Consider the following 22063-nt stretch of genomic DNA (forward strand, 5'->3'; position numbering starts at 1 on the left):
CATGAATGCTAAGGGGAAGCTCCTCTGTCCCTGCACAGAGGATTAGAAATTCTTAATGTGAACTGGTATTTGGAGAACATTGAGTCCTAGAGGAACCAGTGCTAACTGATTGACAAAGGAAGTAAACACAGGCTCAATAATTTCTTCCCTCAGGAGCCTGATCGAACTTCAATCCTAAATGAGCCTTGTTTCCAAGCTTCCAAACAAGCTGCTGAGGTCTACAGAGACTAAGATAAATTCACAATATTAGCCACCTGATGGCTTGGAACCTAAAGTTGATGCATTTGCCTTGCCCTGAGGACATTTTACACAAATCCATAAATAGAAGGGATGTTGCCACCTCCATTATCAGAAGCTTTGTCTCCTCAGGACAGGGCAAAGAGCATTTAAGGTCTGGCAATAGAGGGGTCTTCAGGCAGAAGGAAGTTGGCTTTCTCTGTTCTGATGTTTCCATTCCCACAGCCACAGCAGTGGAGAGGTGTGGGGAGGCCACCTAGCCTTCCTAAACAATTCATTTTCATTTTGAGGTAAGACTGGATGAAGAGAATGGGGAGGAGGAGCACAGGACAGTAGAGGACACTCAGCACTTTCACCAAGCCTGGTACTGTGTTTGTGGAAGGGAAGAGAGGATGTGTTGACCCGGGTGTAGCGGGGATGTAGCAGGGATCGCAGTGACCTCACTGTCTCAGAGCTTCTGGAGTTCCATAGGAAATGGTCTCAAGCACAACTCTTGGCTCCTTTGCTAACTGTATGACCTTGGCCAGTCTATTCATCGCCTGGAAATACTGTTTCCTTATCTCTCAAATGTGGAATTCCTTTTGGTGCCCATGCTAAAAGACTTCCTCCTGGATTGTCAACCTGGGGAGGTGGGGGTTACATTTGAGCTTGAAAACATGGAAGGAAAGGACAAATGAGAGAATAAAGTTAAAGATAGGGAGTCCTTGCCTGCACTTCTTGCAGCGTGCTGTCCCCACACCCCAGCCTAATAGAGTAAGTCCTCAGTCTAGAATCAGAGGTTCTGTGTCTCTTCCTCATGTGACTTTCTTCCCTCATTCCTTCACAGATCACACCCCTTCAGATAATGGCTATGGAAAATGACTCTTCAGTAACCGAGTTCCTCCTGGCAGGATTTACAGACCAGCCCCAACTCCAGTTACCCCTTTTCTTCCTCTTCTTACTGAATTATATGGTCACTATGGTAGGGAATTTGGGCCTAATTAAACTAATATGCCTGAATTCCCACCTTCACACTCCCATGTACTTTTTCATCTTGAACCTGTCCTTCATTGATCTCTGCCACTCTTTGGTCATTACCCCCAAAATGCTGATGAGCTTTGTGTCTGAGAAGAACATCATCTCCTTTGCAGGATGTATGTCTCAGCTGTTTTTTTTCTGTTTCTTTGTCCATTCTGAATGCTATGTGTTGACAGCCATGGCCTATGATCGCTACAAGGCCATCTGTAAGCCCCTCATGTACACGGCTGCCATGTCCCCTCAGGTCTGTTTTCTGCTGATGTTTGGTTCCTATGTAATGGGGTTTGCTGGGGCCATGGTTCACACAGGGAACATGGTCAGATTGTCCTTCTGTGATTCCAGCATCATCAATCATTACATGTGTGACATCTTCCCCCTCCTCCAGCTCTCCTGTAGTAGCACCTATATCAATGAGCTGGTGGACTCCATTATTGTGAGCACAGTTGTAATAATATCCAGCTTCATTATTTTCATTTCTTATGCTTTGATCCTCTGTGATTTCCTCCACATCTCTTCAGCTCAGGGTTGGTCCAAAGCCTTCAGCACCTGTGGCTCTCACATAATAACTGTTGCCCTCTTCTATGGGTCTGGGTTGTTCACACATCTCAAGACCTCTTCTGTTGGTTCTGTGGCCCAGGGGAAATTCTTCTCAGTATTTTATACCAATGTTGTGCCCATGCTGAACCCCCTCATCTATAGTCTAAGGAACAAGGATGTCAAGCTTGCTCTGAAGAAAACCCTGAAGAGAATTGCAAATTAAGCAGAAGCAGTGTTGCTGGATTGGCAGCAGAGGTTGTGGGGGCCAGGGGTCATATAGTGTGTATGTACATGTTTGTATATGTGTGAATGTGCGTTTCCCCATAGTTTTCTTCAGAACAAGATTTTTCTGTAAATGCTTTCCTCTAAGCATGCCATTTAACTAGGCAAGCACATTACTGACTCTAATGATTATGTTGGTTCCATGCTTACTCGGGGAGCTGAGCTTTGTTCTTAACAGCACACTCCAGAGGTAACCCGATTCCCCCTTTCACACCACCTCCCACTTTACCTCTTTGCATGTACTCCATACATCGGCATGAATGTGGAACACTGTCTATGAGGTCACTTACCTTTGTTTTCCCTAAAAACAATTATGGATGGGTTTTTTTCTCTATTTTTAAGCATTTAGGGAATTTCTACTATGTGAGTTACAAATTTTCCAGAATTTCAGAATTCTGAAATTACATGTGTGATTCTCTACTGGAGTTCCTAATTCACAGATGAGATAGAGAAAAACACCTTTTTTTAAAATTCCTGAGGACAGCTAACGAAGAGGCTCACCAACCAGCCCACCTTCAAACACACCAATGATGAAAGTTATAATTTCTTAAGAAGGATGGATTTATTTCATAGCATTAGACAAATGGTCTGATAGGAAGAAAGAAGACTGCCACTGTCATGTATGCTGATTCGCTTTTTTCTCCTCTAATATTTTCATAATTTTTACAAGTAGTTTGAGATCCATAAATGAATCAAATAAAATTCACAGCTTAGTGAACATCCTTCTCTGCAAAATAAAAGTACCAATTCAATATGAGGCTTCTCTACCCAGATGTACAAAAAGAATTCTATTTTACAAATGTAACCCAGTTTGTTTCCCCTGCCACCTGATTCAGCCGATATACAGAGAGAGAGTGTGTCAAGCAGAGAAATAGTTTTATTCAACAAGCTGGCAGTGTGTGTGTTAAATGCTTTTTGTGCCTCACAGTAGTTCAGATTGATGAAAACAGTTACACTCAAGCAATTTAGGCTCAATATTCAGAACTAGAGTTGATCATATATCCCTAATCTCTATGCATTTGTCTAACTCATTCTTCTTGGATGTCTGAGGTTGGCCATGCCCAACACAGCCAAAGTCTACCCCTCTTCTTTAACCCCTCCTACTACTTCTGCATCTAGCTATTTTTTTTAGTTATCTTGCATCTGAATTACCCATCCAGAAAACTCTTCAGTTCTCTCCAATTCCAAAAGCATCAACACTTCCTTTCCATGGAGCATTCATTTGATTGATACTTTTGCCAGCACTGTTAACAACTAAAGCTGCACGCAATCCTCAGCATAAGGAGAAAAGGACTACCAATGTTTCAAAATACCCAATTTCTGGGCTCCCTAAGAGGTTAGGAACTCCATCATCAACACCATCTACATAAAAAATATGTGTGTGTGTGCATGTGTGTGTGTATAATATATATACAGGCTTTAGAAACAATATGTATCCTTAATATACAGAATTTGGAAACTTCTCTCTCTATCTCTCTCTACAGAACTTGGAAACGTGCTATATATATATACATATATATATCTGAAAGCTATATTATATATACATATACAGAACTTGGTTTAATCATATATACATATGTGTGTATATATGTATGTGTGATATGTGAATATATATGTGTGTGTATTTTAACATGGTATGGAGTGTATGGTTTTAATCTGTGATTTACTTGCACTTTTCTTGTGGCCTCTGTTGTTTAAATTAAACTTAAAATTTCATCTAAAACTCAGTGAAGATTATGTTGTTTACCAATACTCGTAAAATCAATACTTAACAGGAGTCCAGATAAGCCCAAAGGAGATTCATAATGTCTGATGAAGTGTTGGGCTTTGTTAACTCATAGTGAGATGATCTGTTTTGCATCCATATTTATTTGTTGGGATGGATACTCGGTGAGAACTGGGTTATATCCGCATAGTTCAGTGCTGTATCTCCAGTGCCAAATGCAGGGCCCTGTGCATCAGAGATGCTCATTTAAATGCCTCTTACATGGATACATGCAAGAGAAAAACAGTAAAAAGTGGCCACCCTCAAGAGCAGCAGATGTGCATGGGGGGGCAGGAAATGAAGGAGCAAGAAATTAGAATTCTGTGTCAGTTGCTGGCAACAGAGCCTTAGAGAATGTATCTGTAATCCAAGGGACTGTTCTCTGAGCTCTGGCGAATACGGGCAGCAGGCAAATCTGACAAAAACACAAGGGCCCAAGCAGCTGTTCTTCTCCACTGCAGAGCAGCATCTCTTCCAATAGGAGGACAAAGGGAGGTTGTAGGAGAGAGTACTGAGATGAAGGGTTCTTGAGCACAAGGAGATCCTTCTGGAGACTCCCAGCAATTATTGAAGGAATTTTACATGTGGACTGAATTCATCAGCAGAAATACAAGCAGGCAAAAATTATGTTTCAGTGAATCATCAGTAGTTTTAAAATCTTAGAATCAGAGATCTTCTTCTGCAACTACCCCCACCCATGGTAAAATACCTCTTAAGACATTTCTGGCAGATGATCATTCAGCTTCTTCCTAGATTTTTTTAGAATGGTCATTTGAAGGAAGGGCCATCAGATTATAGATATTGTGGACCTGACAAAAATACTTTTTCTGGACTCTATTAAGTGGGCATCAATCACCTACAAAATGTACAAACCCTTTAAAATGTAGCAACTAAATAAAACAATAATTGCTTTTAATTCACAAAATATTAACGTATCATGAAGAGCAGGATTATAATTTTAAAATGCACAATACTCTTAAAACCAGACCAAAAGATGGCAGCGTGAAAGGAGAGACAGAGGCTTCCTCCTAAACTGGATACAATTAGAAAATTTAATTGGCGCAACTAATCCTGAGAGAGCAACAGGAAAGAGGATGCATCAGACTGCACACACCTGGAGAAAAGAGCAGACCTCAGGGAGCGGGGTAACGTACCAGAGCTGTGGCTCCGCGGGACCCGAGCCCCTCCCCGACCCCAGCTCACTAGCAGGAGGAAGAGAAACGGAGCAGGGAGGGAGTAGAAGGCTTGGGACTGCTGAATACCCGGCTCCGGAGATCTGCTCTGGGTGCACAAACCTACATTTCAAGGTGCTTTCATGAGACTCTCATGACTACTGGGTTGGAAAGTTAATACAGGCAGAGTTCCTGGGGAGACTGGGATTCCGGCTGCCTGTGGAAAGCAGAGATCCATATCAGGCTGCTCTGGGACAAAAACTTATACCTGTGTGACTGGCCCACTGGCTCAGGCAGTGGAGACAGGCAGAGCAGCCAGGAGGCAGGGAACAGCTCTTTCCTCCCCCCAGTACCGCTCCCCTGAGACCCCCGACATTGCTTCACGGGCTGAGCAGCTCCAGAATAGAGCTTCTGGACACTAGAGGGCGCCATATACAAACATGAAACGCCAAAGGAACCAGGTCCAGAGTAAAATTGTTAATACAACTACCGAGAAAGATTTAAATGATACGGACTTCGTGACTCTTCCTGAAAGGAAGTTCAAAATAAAAATGATCAACATCCTAATGGACGTACGGAAAGACATCCAAGAACTCAGGAATGAATTCAGGTCAGAGACCCAATCATTAAAGAACATCATGAAGGGTATTAAAAGCAGGTTGGATACAGTGGAGGAGACAATAAATGAAATAGAAACTAGAGAAGAGGAATACAAAGAAGCTGAGGCACAGAGAGAAAAAAGGATCTCTAAAAATGAAAGAATATTGAGAGAACTGTGTGACCAATCCAAGCGAAACAATATTCGCATTATAGGGATACCAGAAGAAGAAGACAGAGAGAAAGGGATAGAAAGTGTTTTTGAGGAGGTAGTTGCTGAAAACTTCCCCAAACTGGGGAAGGACATAGTCTCTCAGGCCATGGAGATCCACAGATCTCCCAACACAAGGGACCCAAGGAAGACAACAGCAAGACACATAGTAATTAAAATGGGAAAGATCAAGGATAAGGACAGACTGTTAAAAGCAGCCAGAGGCAGAAATAAGATCACATACAAAGGAAAGCCCATCAGACTAACATCAGACTTCTCAGCAGAAACCTTACAGGCCAGAAGGGAGAGGCATGATGTATTAAATCCCATGAAGCAGAAGGGCCTGGAACCAAGATTAATTTATCCAGCAAGATTATCATTTAAATTTGAAGGAGGGATTAAACAATTTCCAGATAAGCAAAAGCTGAGAGAGTTTACCTCCCACAAACCATCTCTGCAGTCTATTTTGGAGGGACTGCTATAGATGGAAGGGTTCCTAGGGGTGGATAGCTGTCACCAGAGGTAGTAAAATCATGGTAGGGAGGGTGGCGCAGCTGATTGCGAGGCAAATGCAAAATTAAATTGACTATCCCCAAAGCCAATCAAGGGATAGAGAAAAAGTATAGAATCTGATACCTAATATATAAAGAATGAAGGAGGAAGAAAAAGGAGGAGAGATAGAAAAGAACCTTTAGATTGTGTTTGTAACAGCATACTAAGTGAGTTAAGTTAGACTCTTAGATAGTAAGGAAAGTAACCTGGAACCTTTGATAACCACGAATCTAAAGCCTGAAATGGCAATAAGTACATACCAATCGATAATCACCTTAAATGTAAATGGACTGAATGCACCAATCAAAAGACATAGAGTCACTGAATGAATAAAAAAACAAGACCCATCTATATGCTGCTTACAAGAGACTCACCTCAAACCCAAACACATGCACAGACTAAAAGTCAAGGGATGGAAAAAGATATTTCATGCAAACAATAGGGAGAAAAAAGCAGGAGTGGCAGTACTAGTATCAGAGAAAATAGACTTCAAAATAAAGAAAGTAACAAGAGATAAATAAGGACATTACATAATGATAAAGGGCTCAGTCCAACAAGAAGATATAACCATTATAAATGTATATGCACCCAACACAGGAGCACCAGCATATGTGAAACAAATGCTAACAGAACTAAAGGAGGAAATAGACTGCAATGCATTCATTTTAGGGGACTTCAACACACCATTCACTCCAAAGTACAGATCCACCAGACAGAAAATAAGTAAGGACACAGAGGCACTGAACAACACACTAGAACAGATGGACCTAATAGACATCTATAGAACTCTACACCCAAAAGCAACAGGATACACATTCTTCTCAAGTGTACATGGAACATTCTCCAGAATAGACCACATACTAGGCCACAAAAAGAGCCTCAGTAAATTCCAAAAGATTGAAATCCTACCAACCAACTTTTCAGACCACAAAGGTATAAAACTAGAAAAAATTGTGCCAATGAAGCAAAAAGGCTCACAAACACATGGAAGCTTAACAACACACTTCTAAATAGTCAATGGATCAACAACCAAATTAAAATGGAGATCCAGCAATATATGGAAATGAATGACAACAACACAAATCCCCAACTTCTGTGGGACACAGCAAAAGCAGTCTTAAGAGGAAAGTATATAGCAATCCAGGCATATTTAAAGAAGGAAGAACAAACCCAAATGAATAGTCTAAAGTCACAGTTATCAAAACTGGAAAAAGAAGAACAAATAAGGCCTAAAGTCAGCAGAAGGAGGGACATAATAAAGATCAGAGAAGAAATAAACAAAATTGAGAAGAATAAAACAATAGAAAAAAATCAATGAAACCAAGAGCTGGTTCTTCGAGAAAATAAACAAAGTAGATAAGCCTCTAGCCAGACTTATTAAGAGAAAAAGAGAATCAAAACACTTCAACAGAATCAGAAATGAGAAAGGAAACATCACAATGGACCCAACAGAAATACAAAGAATTATTAGAGAATACTATGAAAACCTATATGCTAAGAAGCTGGAAAATCTAGAAGAAATGGACAACTTCCTAGAAAAACACAACCTTCCAAGACTGACCAAGGAGAAACACAAAATCTAAACAAACCAATTACCAGCAAAGAAATTGAAGCAGTAATCAAAAAACTACCCAAGAAAAAAACCCCTGGGCCAGATGGATTTACCTTGGAATTTTATCAGACATACAGAGAAGATATAATACCCATTGTCCTTAAAGTTTTCCAAAAAATAGAAGAGGAGGGAATACTCCCAAACTCATTCTATGAAGCCAACATCACCTTAATACCAAAACCAGGCAAAGACCCAACCAAAAAAGAAAATTACAGACAAATATCCCTGATGAACATAGATGCAAAAATACTCAAAAAAATATTAGCAATCCAAATTCAAAAATATATCAAGAGGATCATACACCATGACTAAGTGGGATTCATCCCAGGGATGCAAGGATAGTACAACATTCGAAAATCCATCAACATCATCCACCACATCAACAAAAAGAAAGACAAAATCCACATAATCATCTCCATAGATGCTGAAAAAGCATTCGATAAAATTCAACATCCATTCATGATAAAAACTCTCAACAAAATGGGTATAGAGGGCAAGTACCTCAACATAATAAAGGCCATATATCATAAAGCCACAGCCAACATTATACTGAACAGCGAGAAGCTGAAAGCTTTTCTTCTGAGATCGGGAACTAGACAAGGATGCCCACTCTCCCCACTGTTTTTTAACATAGTACTGGAGGTCCTAGCCATGGCAATCAGACAAAACAAAGAAATACAAGGAATCCAGATTGGTAAAGAAGAAGTTAAACTGTCACTATTTGCAGATGATATGATGTTGTACATAAAAAACCCTAAAGACTCCACTCCAAAACTACTAGAACTGGTATCAGAATACAGCAAAGTTGCAGGATACAAAATTAACACACAGAAATCTGTGGCTTTCCTATACACTAACAATGAACCAATAGAAAGAGAAATCAGGAAAACAATTCCATTCACAATTGCATCAAAAAGAATAAAATACCTAGGAATAAACCTAACCAAAGAAGTGAAAGACCTATACCCTGAAAACTACAAGTCACTCTTAAGAGAAATTAAAGGGGACACTAACAGATGGAAACTCATCCCATGCTCGTGGCTACGAAGAATTAATATCGTCAAAATGGCCATCCTGCCCAAAGCAATATACAGATTTGATGCAATCCCTATGAAACTACCAGCAACATTCTTCAACAAACTGGAACAAATAGTTCAAAAATTCATATGGAAACACCAAAGACTCAGAATAGCCAAAGCAATCCTGAGAAAGAAGAATAAAGTAGGGGGGATCTCACTCCCCAACTTCAAGCTCTACTATGAAGCCATAGTAATCAAGACAATTTGGTACTGGCACAAGAACAGAGCCACAGACCAGTGGAACAGATTAGAGACTCCAGACATTAACCCAAACATATATGGTCAATTAATATTCGATAAAGGAGCCATGGACATACAATGGGGAAATAACAGTCTCTTCAACAGATGGTGCTGACAGAACTGGACAGCTACATGTAAGAGAATGAAACTGGATCACTGTCTAACCCCATACACAAAAGTAAATTCAAAATGGATCAAAGACCTGAATGTAAGTCATGAAACCATAAAACTCTAAGAAAAAAAACATAGGCAAAAATCTCTTGGATGTGAACATTAGCGACTTCTTCATGAACATATCTCCCTGGGCAAGAAAAACAAAAGCAAAAATGAACAAGTGGGACTTTATTAAGCTGAAAAGCTTCTGTACAGCAAAAGACACCATCAATAGAACAAAAAGGAACCCTACAGTATGGGAGAATATTTTCATAAATGACAGATCCGATAAAGGCTTGACATCCAAAATATATAAAGAGCTCACGCTCCTCAACAAACAAAAAGCAAATAATCCAATTAAAAAATGGGCAGAGAAGCTGAACAGATAGTTCTCCAAAGAAGAAATTCAGATGGCCAACAGACACATGAAAAGATGCTCCACATCACTAGTTATCAGAGAAATGCAAATTAAAACCACAATGAAATATCACCTCACACAAGTAAGGATGGCCACCATCCAAAAGACAAACAACAACAAATGTTGGCGAGGTTGCAGAGAAAGGGGATCCCTCCTACACTGCTGGTGAGAATGTAAATTAGTTCAACCATTGTGGAAAGCAATATGGAGGTTCCTCAAAATGTTCAAAATAGACTTACCATTTGACCCAGGAATTCCACTTCTAGGAATTTATCCTAAGGATGCAGCACTCCAGTTTGAAAAAGACAGATGCACCCCTATGTTTATCGCAGCACTATTTACAATAGCCAAGAAATGGAAGCAACCTAAATGTCCATCAGTAGATGAATGGATAAGGAAGACATGGTACATATACACAATGGAATATTATTCAGCCATAAGAAGAAAACAAATCCTACCATTTGCAACAACATGAATGGAGCTAGAGGGTATTATGCTCAGTGAAATAAGCCAAGAGGAGAAAAACAAATACCAAATGATTTCACTCATCTGTGAAGTATATAAGGACAAAAGGAAAACTGAAGGAACAAAACAGCAGCAGAATCACAGAACCCAAGAATGGACTAACAGTTACCAAAGGGAAAGAGACTAAGGAGAATGGGAGGGTAGGGAGGGATAAGGGCGGGGAAGAAGAAAGGGGGTATTATGATTAGCATGTATAATGTGGGGGGTAGGGGAAAGGGGAGGGCTTTGCAACACAGAGAAGACAAGTAGTGATTCTACAACATCTTACTATGCTGATGGACAGTGACTGTAATGGGGTTTGTGGGGGGGACTTGGGGTAGGGGAGAGCCTAGTAAACATAATGTTCTTCAAAAAAATTTTTTTTAAAAATAGAAAAAAAAATGCACAATACTCTTGTTGCCCTCTAGAAGTTAATTAACTTTTCATGGAGACAAATCGTCCAATTACTTTGTTAGAGGACCAGTACATACAGTGTTTTCAAATACTTATATGTCTTTTACGAAAAGTTATATAGAGTTTAATTGCAATAGTTATAAAATTCTTAATGTGATTTTTAAATACAAAAAATAAAAATAAAATTAAACGCCAGGTCAACACAAGAATGGAGACACAACTCACAAGAGAAACTTTGAACATTGAGCCAAGTAGTTCACTTAAACAGCCACCAGGTTGTGCTGGTGACTCAGTGACATTGTTTAAACCAGAAAAAAAAATCGTGAATTTTGCTTCAAATTCATATTTTGCATCTTTCTTAAGCTCTGAAATGTATAGCCATGGATTTTATATAACTCCTTATATAAAAATTTAAACACAGTATTCAAATACACAAACTTTAAAAAAAGATGTTCTTTAGAGCAAAAATTAAATTAAGCAGGTTGAATATATTCAATTTGCAAAACTATTGGGCACTTACTATGTTGTGGTGAAGAAAGAATGGATAAGACATGGCAGTCAATATAAAAAATATACACAAATATGAACAAATGATTCCAATAAGTCACTAGAATGTGAGTTCCAAATACTTTTTTATTTTGTTTACTGCTCTATCCCTAACACCTGGAATATAGTAGGAGTACAATGAATAGTTTTTTAGTAAATGAAATATTTGGTCAGTTAATAGTTATAGTAGATGTTTGTACAAAGTGCTATGGACACAAAAATTAGTTTTTATATTCTCTAGTTTCAAATGATTCCCAATATAACCTATGGTCCAAATTTATTACTATAAAACAGTATTTTAACCATCTTAAAACCATTTGGTGAAAATTTAGATTTTACAGATCCCTAAGACTCTAATATATATCCAAAGGAATAGCCTTATTTGCCATTCTTTAGACTAAATGGTGTCAAGAAGAAAACTTCTGGAGATGGATACTCCATGAGAACTGGGTTATATCCGCATAGTTCAGTGCTGTATCTCCAGTGCCAAATGCAGGGCCCCGTGCATCAGCGATGCTCATTTAAATGCCTCTTACATGGATCCATGCAAGAGAAAAACAGTGAAAGTGGCCACCCTCCAGAGCAGAAGATTTTATATCACTAAATTGCACTGTAAAATTATCTGTACTTATTTTACTTTTAATATACAAAATTATATAGCAACAAATTTTTTTTTATTATATATAATGTATCTGAAGAGTGACATATTGCCAGAATGACTTTGACCCATCCCGAATCTTGTGAGTCATTGAAAATAACCCCACGGTTAAATGTTCCTTTCTAGCTGACTTTCTTCATTGCTGCCCTAGAGACAGACTTTTTAAGGGTATGTGCAATGTCCGTTTTGGAATCTAAACCAGTGCAAACTGTATCTCACATATAGAGATTTAGGACATGACTGCTGTGTATACCCTCTCTTCCATGTTGACCTCTTGTAACCATTTCTCCATATTGTCACTTTCCCTTCTCCTCTCAAATTTCTATATTTCATATTCCAGTGTCTTTCCATTCCTTACTAGAAGGTGGTGTGTATTAGTGCAAAAAAGCACAGGAGTTGGAGCCAGATAAAGTGGGCTTTAAAAATAGGATCCGCCAAAAAACATATGATCGTCTCAGTAGGTGCACAAAAAGCATGTGACAAAATTCAACATTCATTTTTGATAAACACTCTCAACAAATGGTTGTAGAGGGAACATATTTAAACATAATAAAGGCTATGTATGAGAAGCCCATAGCTAACATCATAGTCAACACTGAAAAGCTGAAAGCTTTTCCTCTAAGATCAGAAATAAGACAAGGATGCCCACAATCATCACTTTTACTCAGTATAGTATTGGAAGTCTTAGCCAGTGCAATTAGGCAAGAAAAATAAATGAAAGGCATCCAAACTGGAAAGGAAGAAGTAAAACTGTACTCTTTACAGATGACTTCATACTATATATTGAAAACCCTAAGGACATGGAGTATCAAACCATGTCTGTCAGTTACTATAAAGCAGAAGCCCCCAAACCTGCTCCTATTTGTTAACCAGTGCAAACCAGCAATTCCTCAAAATGAGCTTTAAAGGACAAAGAAGGTGATCTATCCATGGTTTGTAAGTGAGGTCAAGGTCTTGGTATTCATAAAATGTTGCCTTTCCTGTACGAACCACAAATGAAAAGTGTCAGGAAAAGTGCCTGGGTTTTTTTCATGTCAGATCTTCAGTGACAAAGGGACTGCTTTCCAACAGATTGAAGCCAGGTGTCATTAAGTCAAACTTATACTTTCATCTCTACTCACCCCAATGTTAATATGGAATGAATTTAAGAAAAGTCTTGCTTGGGCTTTATGCATTTAATGATTATTCCTTTCCCTTCATACTTTAAGGTAGTAAAGTCTAAATCTACTTTGAAGAATAAGAATTTTCCTAAATGCTCTGTCACATACACAGTATCTCCAAGGCAGGGTAGAGAACACAGTTAACATAATCATGTAAATCCATGGAATTTCTCCTTTGTTCTTTTGTTCTCAGCCTTAGCATCCAGAGCCTAAGGAACTGGCCCAGTTACAAGACCACCTACCCCATGGTTACTATTCCAAGGCCTAAGAGTTTTGAAAATTGGAAATGAAAGATTTTAGTTTAGATTTATGTTTATTTTTCAGACCATGTAAAGAACTTTTGGTCAAGGCCTCTTTTGTGTATGTGTATGTATATGAAAGAGGTGATTTACGATCATCCTGGACAAGCAACCTCTCTAGAAGCTGACAGACCATCTTATCTATGGCATCAAAATATCTACATTTGGTCTTTGGTAAGGCTGCTCCCATAACTGAAATAAAATATGAGAAAATAAATTCACTCTCCTGGACCCTCTTACCACTCCCTGCCCCATCTCCCAGCCAGAAATATTGCTTGAATAAACCCATTTATCCAACCAAGAAAAAGGTGAAAGGCATAGGACCTCACCTGTCCATCTCTTGGGCCTAGTATAAAGTAGAGTAAACAGTAGGCACTTAATGGATGCTAAGTTGCATGCAGTGAACCCAGTTGAAAATAGTATAATCCTCAAGTATAAGCAAGAGGGTTAACAATTTTTTTAAGTGGAGAGAAGACCCTATTTGAGAAAAAAATTAGCATCTCTCTATCTGTAGATAAAAATTTTTTTAAAAGTTGCAAATGATGCTTACCACTCACTACAAACAGAACCATCAGAAGAACACTCTTTTCAGGGTTTTGCCCAGGGCAAGTTTAACATCCTTATTCCTCAAACTGTAGATCAAAGGGTTAAGCAAGGGAACCACATTGGTGTAGAAGACTGAAGCAAATTTGCCCTGGGCTGTAGATCCAGAAAATGAGTTTGTCAAATAGGTGAAAGCCCCTGACCCAAAAAACAGAGCAACAGCAATTATGTGGGAGCCACATGTGCTGAGGGCTTTGGACCTGCCCTCAGCAGAAGGTATACGGAGGATATTGGAGAGAATCAAGGCATAAGAGATGAAAATGCTGATGCTGGATATTGTGATGACCCCTCCCACAACAATAAAAAACACCAGCTCATTGACATGGGTGCTGGTGCAAGACAGCAACAAGAGGGGGAGGACCTCGCACAGGTAATGGTTGATGATGTTGGAATCACAGAAGGTCAGCCTCAGCATGCTTCCAGTGTGGGCCAGGGCCCCAACAAACCCAATCATATATGAACCAAACATCAGTAGAGCACAGACCTGGGGGGACATGGTGACCACGTACAGCAGAGGGTTGCAGATGGCCACATAGCGATCGTAGGCCATTGAAACCAACACATAGCATTCAGAATTGACAAAGAAACAGAAGAAAAATAGTTGAGTCATGCATCCCACATAAGAGATGATATTTTCTGACATAAAATCATTCAGCATTTTGGGGGTAAACACACAGGAATAGCAGAGATCTATAAAAGACAAGTTGAAGAGGAAAAAGTACATTGGAGTGTGAAGGCTAGAATTCAGCCCAATCAAGGTGATCAACCCCAAGTTGCCCACCACAGTGAACACATAGATCCCTAAGAACAGGAGGAAGAGTGGGATCTGGAGCTCTGATTGTTCTGATAATCTCACAAGAATAAACTCAGTCACTGAGGAGCTGTTTCTGCGAGTCATTCTCTTCTGGGGAGCTGTGTGGAAACAAGGAGAAGATGCATAGATTGATAACGGGCACAAGCATGGCTGATGGAAGAAGATGACCAGTGCATGGATGCCCCTCTCTTTTTCCTGTCTTCTCTCATCTATGTCCCCCAAAGCTATTGTCAGTGTGTCTGTAACTATATATATCTCAGCTCCCCTAGGCATATTATGAGTCCATGCTAGAGTCTGTTAGCATGGGCAGCAAGAATTCTGTCCACTCTTGAGACATGAGGAGAGGAAAACCCTGAATTGGCTGCCCAAGGGCTCTCAGAAAGATGCACCAAGAGCCAGAGGTACAACCCAAGCCCACCGTGTCAGACTCAGACAGGAGCTCTCATGCACCCCATTGTCTCCACCCGTTCTCTGCCTCTCTCTCCCAACCAGCTATGGGGTTCCCACCCAAGAGACAGCCAGTAGTGTCCCCTATCATGTCTGCACATCCCACCCGCTTCCTCTAAGCCCCTTCACTCCATCTGATGTCCAAGTCAGTGTTGAAAGCAGGAAAGGAATCAATGCATCCCAGACCTGTTGGTTGTAGATTTAAAAGAAAACCTTCAGGAAGGACAGGATTCAGATATCCACCTTTCTTTTCCCTGGCCTCCTCAGTGTTGGGCCTTTTGCAATCTCTTTTTCCATTAACACAAAGGAGAAAATGGTATGGGTGCATAAAGCAGACAGCCTCTAGTATTAGCTCTTCTGATTCCTTTTGTGCTGGAACCAGACCTTTTACAGACCCTAGTCTCCAAGGTGCTCTAGAAATAGACCAATGTCTCTGCTTGTGGGGTTTCCCAGATGGTCTACATCAACTTCACAGCAAAAAATATTACCCTCATTTTCACCAGAACCCCAGCTGCATATCACAAAGAACTTTATGCTACTTGATGATCTCAGGGACCTGATGAGACACTATTTCCCCAAGGGAAATTCTCAGAGACTTGTCCCTACAGGGAAGAAATTCCACTCTCTTTGTTAACAGCCAGGATTATAATGTTACCCAGCATCTTGGGACTCAGGTATTCTACTCATACTTCCCCTTTACTCCAGGGACTTTATTCCATTATATGCTGAGATTGGGGGGCTTATTTTTCCTCCCCTTTATTAAATTTTAAACTTGATTTTAAGGGAGAGTAGCCCAAAACTTACATTAGCCACCACTTCCAAATTTTCAAAGGGACCTTTGCGAATAAGACAAAATAAGAGTTGTAGGCTTTACAGAAAGCACCTCAGACAGAATGTTTCTAGCACCATGAGCTGCTCAGAAGAGTGGAGACACCACACCATCACAAACACCACCTCCTGCAGCTCCAAAGGCTACAGACAGGCCTTTACTGTATTTGAGGAGATGAGAATATCACATCACATATGCAAGGAAGCACACACACACCTGCGTGAAGTTACTCTGTAGATGTATGTAGGCTAAGGGATAACAGATGTACCTGAAGGTTTTAATCCTGCCATTCTCAAAATGACAAAGTTATTCTCCATATGATCTGCTACATGAATATTCCGAGAAACAGTCAAAGACACATGAGCAACTGCATTTCTAAGTGTCCATGAGACTGCCTAAAATAATCCCAGTTTGCCTGGAACGATCCTGATTTACATCAATTACCCCTGCATAATTATCAACAGCACACCCTCTCAGAAGTGTCTGGATTTGGATAACAAATTGTATGGTTGTCCTATTAAAGTGAATTTAAGCAGCCATTCAGGTGCTCTGGCCTCTGCTGTCTCCTGGGCCCACTGATCTGCAACCCCATTGTGACTGAGGGAGTTTCTCTTTGTATTCCACACTCCTTGCCCTCAAAGTTCTCCTTAACTCAGCATACTCTTCCTGCAACCAGTACTATCTCTTCAGTAGATTTAGGCTTCAAAAATGGGAAGGGTATTAACTGCAAGCTGTTTCTGATTTATGCCTAGCCAAAAACCCTAAAGCAAAGAAATGCAAACCGCTAGCTACCTGCCTACAGTAGGTAGAAGGGGAATAGGGGAGAGGAATTACACAGGCACAAGGAATAAGCATAGTACAATTTTACTTTGTAACCAATGGTACAACATTGCTGGGTATTGTTATAAATGGTACTTTAAATTGACTAGTAGTATTTAACAAGCTTGGACATTTATATACATTTGACCTACCAATTCTATTCCTAGGTTTATACCCAATAAAAATAAGTACACATGTTTAACTAAGGACATGCCAAGAAGGTTCACAGCACCATTTCACACAATAGATGAAAGCTGAGAACAACCCAAATGTCAATCAGCTATAGACTGGATAATAAATTGTGTGATATTAATAAAATAAAATTCCATATTGCCCTGAAAATTAATATCATAGATAAATGTCACAAATATCATGGAGGAAAAGCAGCCAAGCATAAGTGTTATACTTTATGATTCCATTTGTGTGAAGTTCAAAAATAAGGAAACTAATCTTTGGTGTTAGAAGTCAGATAGCAGTTATTATTGGGGTGTCAGTCAGGGGCTAGGGAATGGAAAAGGCTAGTAAGGGTGTATCAGGGGTGCTGGCAATATTCTATTTCTCACAGGGGTGCTGGTCCCATGGATGTGTCCAGTTTATAAAAATTCATCAAGCTGTGCATCCTTATGTTACACTTAAGGAGTTACTTAAAACAAAGGGAGAACAAAAACAAACCAATATTTTAATAAATAATCCTACCAAGCTACTTTAACACTAAAATCACTAAACATCCATAATTCCCTCATTTGTAGAATGGGGATTTACTGACTAAACAATAACTCAGTATGGTAGCACATGCAAAAATCACCACTTTCATTTCTTACCTATCCTGTGTCTCTTAAAATTCAAGGAAAAAATGCATATGGAGCAACTACAGGGTGCTTGGCATTTTGTTTTCTAATGTAATATTATGTTTATAACCACTCTACAATGTGCATGTGTGAGGCAGATTATTTATTTTACAAAGATGTCCATACCAACATACACACACACACATCTTTTTTTTTTGCTATCATTACTCTACAATTACATGAAGAACACTATGTTTACCAGTCTCCCCCCCTCACCAAGTCCCACACACACACCCCACTACAGTCACTGTCCATCAGGGTAACAAGATGCTGTATAATCACCACCTGTCTTCTCTGTGTTGCACAGCCCTCCCCGTGCCCCCCACAATACTATACATGCTAATCGTAATACCCCCTTTCTTTTTCCCTGCCCTTATCCCTCCCTTCCCACCCATCCTCCCCAGTCCCTTTCCCTTTGGTAACTGTTAGACCATTCTTGGGTTCTGTGATTCTGCTGCTGTTTTGTTCTTTCAGTTTTTCTTTGTTCTTATACTTCACATATGAGTGAAATCATTTGGCACTTGTCTTTCTCTGCCTGGCTTATCTCACTGAGCATAATACACTCTAGCTCCATCCATGTTGTTGCAAATGGTAGGATTTGTTTTCTTCTTATGGCTGAATAATATTCCATTGCACGCACACGCACACACACACACACACACACACACACATCTTGCATCCCACATGCTCTTGGCACAATGGGACTGACACTCCAATAAAGAGATGGTGCTATGTTCCCTACCCTTGCATCTAGGCAAGGACCTGGAATTTCTCTCTCTCTCTCTCTCTCTCTCTCTCTCTCTCTCTCTCTCTCTCTCTCTCTCTCTCTCTCTCTCTCCTCTTCTCTTCTCTTTTGTCATCCCCTAGCCTCTAGGACAGTCATATCGGAACCCTCTGGCCTTGTCTCAAGATACACCACAGGACAAGTTTATGGTCATTTATCCAGTGTTGTGGGGAACCAGAGGCTGTGTAGGGTCTGCATGATAGTGAGTGGACATCCGGAAAAATGCTCAGTAGAAATGGCCAGGGTAATTTCTGGTACAGGTCTGGATTATTTAGTCCAGTTCCCCCTCACTACTTGGGAAATCTTCTTCCAGTTCCATATTTAGAGGTTTTAAGGTTTATTATTATGAAAAAAATAGATATTTCTTTTTAGAACATATAATTTCTTATCCATTACATTTCCCCCCATTTTACTGAACTATAGTTTATATACAATATTATATTGGTTTCAAGTATACAATGTTGTAAGGGATGTTGTAAATGTATTCAACAGTTACATACATCATTAAATCTTCACCCCAACTAATGTAGTTACCATCTGTCGACAAAGATGTTACAGAACCATTGACTATATTCTCCATGCTGCACTTCCATCCCGTGACCAGTTTATATTATGACTGAGATTTTGTGCTTTATTATCCCCCTCACCGAAACCTCTATCACATGGTAATCACAAGTTGCTTCACAGTGTGTTTGAGTCCACTACTGTTTTGTTCATTTTGTTTTGTTTGTTTTTGGATTCCACATATAAGTGAAATCATATGGGATTTGTCTTTCTCTGCCTGCCTTATTTCACTTAGCATAACACCCTCTAGGTTCATCCATGTTGTCACAGATGGCAAGATTTCTTTCTTTTCTATGGCTGAATAATACTCCATTGTGTATATATACCATTTCTTCTTTATCCATTCATCTGTTGATGGTCATTTCGGTTGCTTCCACATTGTGGCTAGTGTAAATAATGTGGCAATAAACATAGGGGTGCATATCTTTTCCAGTCAAGGATTTTGTTTTATTTGGGTAAATTCCTAGAAGTGGAGTTACTGGTTTTCTATTTCTCCTTTTTTGGGGAAACTCCATACTGCTTTCCACAGTGGCTGTACCAATTTACATTGCCAACAACACTGAAGGAAGGTTTGCTTTTCTCCACACCATTGCCAACACTTGTTATTTCTTGTCTTTTGGACAACAGCCATTCTGACCTGTGTGAAGTGATATCTCATTGTGGTTCTGATTTGCATTTCTCTGATGATTAATGATGTAGAGCATCTTTTCATGTGCCTGTTGGCCATCTGTAGGTCTTCTTTTGAAAAATGTCTCAGGTCCTCCACCCATTTTTTTAATGGGGTTATTAGTTTTTGTAGTGTTGAGGTATATGAGTTATTTATATATTCTGGATTCTAACCCCTTATTGGATAAATCATTTATGAATATATTCTCCCATATAGCAGGATGCCCTTTTGTGCTGTTCATGGTGTTATTTTCTGTACAGAAGCTTTTTATTTTGATGTAGTACAACTTGTTCATTTTTTCTTTTGTTTCTGGGGATGTCTACAGAAAAAAATTGTTCATGCTTATGTTCCAGAGATCTTTCCCTATTATCTTCTAAACTTAGGTCTTTAATCCATTTTGAGTTTATGTAGAGTTAGAAAATAATCCAGTTTCATTCTCTTGTATGTATCTGTCCAGTTTTCCCAATACCAGTTATTGAAAGGACTGTCTTTTCCCCATTGTAAATTCATGGCACTTTTATCATGTATTAACTGACCATATATGTATGGATTCATATCTGGGCTCTCTATTCTGTTCTGTTGGTCTATGGATCTGTTCTTGTGCCAGTACCATACTGTTTTGATTACTACAGCTTTGTAGTATAGCTTGCAGTCAGAAAGCATAATACCCCCAGCTATGTTCTTCTTTATCAAGATTGCTTCAGGTATTCGAGATCTTTTGTAGTTCCATATGAATTTTTGCATTATTTACTATAGTTTATTGAAAAATATAATTGGTATTTTGATAATAATTGCATTGAATCTGTAAATTGCTTTGGGCAGCATGGCCATTTTGATAATATTAATTCTTCCTATCCATGAACACTGGGTAGATGTCCATTGATTTGTGTCTTCTTCAATTTCTTTCATCAGTGTCTTACAGTTGTCAGAAGACAGGTCTTTCACCTCCTTGGTTAGGTTTGTTTCTAAGTATTTTATTCTTTTTGGCGCAGTTGTATTGAAATTGTTTCCTCATTTCTCTTTCTGCTAGTTCATTATTAGTATATAGGAATGCAGCAGATTTCTTTACATTGGTTTTGTATCCTACACCTTTGCCTAATCCAGTTATTAGTTCTAATAGTGTTTTGGCAGAGATTTTAGGGTTTTCCATATGTAGTATCATGTCATCTGCAAGTTTTGGATTCTTACTTCTTACCAATTTGGATGCTTTTTATCTCTTTATCTTGTCTGATTGCTTTGGCTAGAACTTCCAGTACTATGTTGAATCAAAGTGCTAAGAGTGGGTATATTTGTCTTATTCCTGATCTTAGAGGAAAAGCTGTCAGCTTTTCACCATTGAGTATGATGTCAGCTGTGGGTTTGTCATGTATGGCCTTTATTATGTTGAGGTATGTTCCCTCTACCCATTTTGTTGAGAGTTTTTATCATGAATGGGTGTTGAATTTAGTCGAAAGCCTTTTCAATATCTATTGAGATGATCATACAGGTTTTAAATTTCCTTTTCTTAATGTGGTATATCACAATGATTGATTTATGAATATTGTACCATCCTTGCATCCCTGGAATAAATCCTACTTGATAGTGATGGATGGTCCTTTTGATGTATTTTTTAATTTGGTTTGCTAATATTTTATTGAGGATTTTTACAACTATGTTCAATAGGGATGTTGGTCAGTAATTTTCTTTTTTTGTAGTATCTTTGTCTGGTTTTTGTGTTAGAGTAGTACTGGCCTGATAGAATGAGTTTGGAAGTATTTCATCCTCTTCTATTTTTTTGAATACTTTAATAAGGATGGGAATTAGCTCCTGTTTAAATATTTGATAGAAAAGTTTCACTTATGAAGCCATCTTATCCTGGACTTTTATTTGTTCAGATTTTTTTTTATTACCAATTCAATTTTGTTACTGGCAATTGGTCTGTTCAGATTTTCTGTTTCTTCCTAGGTCAGTCTTGGAAGGTTGTATTTGTCTGGAAATTTGTCCATATTTTCTAGGTTGTCTGATTTATTGATATATAATTTTTCATAGAATTTTCTAATAATTCTAATAATAACATTTCTGTCGTGTCAGTTGTAACTTCTCCTTTTTCATTTCTGATTTTGTTTGTGTCCTCTCTCTTTTTTTCTTGGTAAGTCTGGCTAGGTGTTTTATTTATCTTCTCAAAGAACCAGCTCTTGGTTTCACTGATTTTTTTCTATTGTTTTATTATTCTATATTTATTTCTGTTCTGATCTT

At 39.0% G+C, this 22063-nt stretch overlaps 2 protein-coding genes across 2 annotated transcripts; one reads left to right on the forward strand and one right to left on the reverse strand.

Moving 5' to 3' along the window:
• Positions 1 to 1078: 1078 nt before the first annotated feature.
• Positions 1079 to 2014, forward strand: LOC118934619 (olfactory receptor 143-like). The gene has a single exon (XM_036930259.2). It carries the CDS (start codon positions 1082 to 1084, stop codon positions 2012 to 2014), a length of 933 nt encoding a protein of 310 aa, XP_036786154.2. The 5' UTR covers positions 1079 to 1081.
• A 12010-nt stretch (positions 2015 to 14024) lies between these two features.
• On the reverse strand, positions 14025 to 14957 carry LOC118934600 (olfactory receptor 8B4). Its single transcript, XM_036930222.2, has one exon. The coding sequence runs from the start codon at positions 14952 to 14954 to the stop codon at positions 14025 to 14027; it is 930 nt and encodes a 309-aa protein (XP_036786117.2). The 5' UTR covers positions 14955 to 14957.
• Between the last annotated feature and the right edge of the window lie 7106 nt (positions 14958 to 22063).

The sequence above is a fragment of the Manis pentadactyla genome, chromosome 13 (assembly GCF_030020395.1).
Source record: "Manis pentadactyla isolate mManPen7 chromosome 13, mManPen7.hap1, whole genome shotgun sequence".
In the NCBI taxonomy this organism is placed as follows: Eukaryota; Metazoa; Chordata; class Mammalia; order Pholidota; family Manidae; genus Manis; species Manis pentadactyla.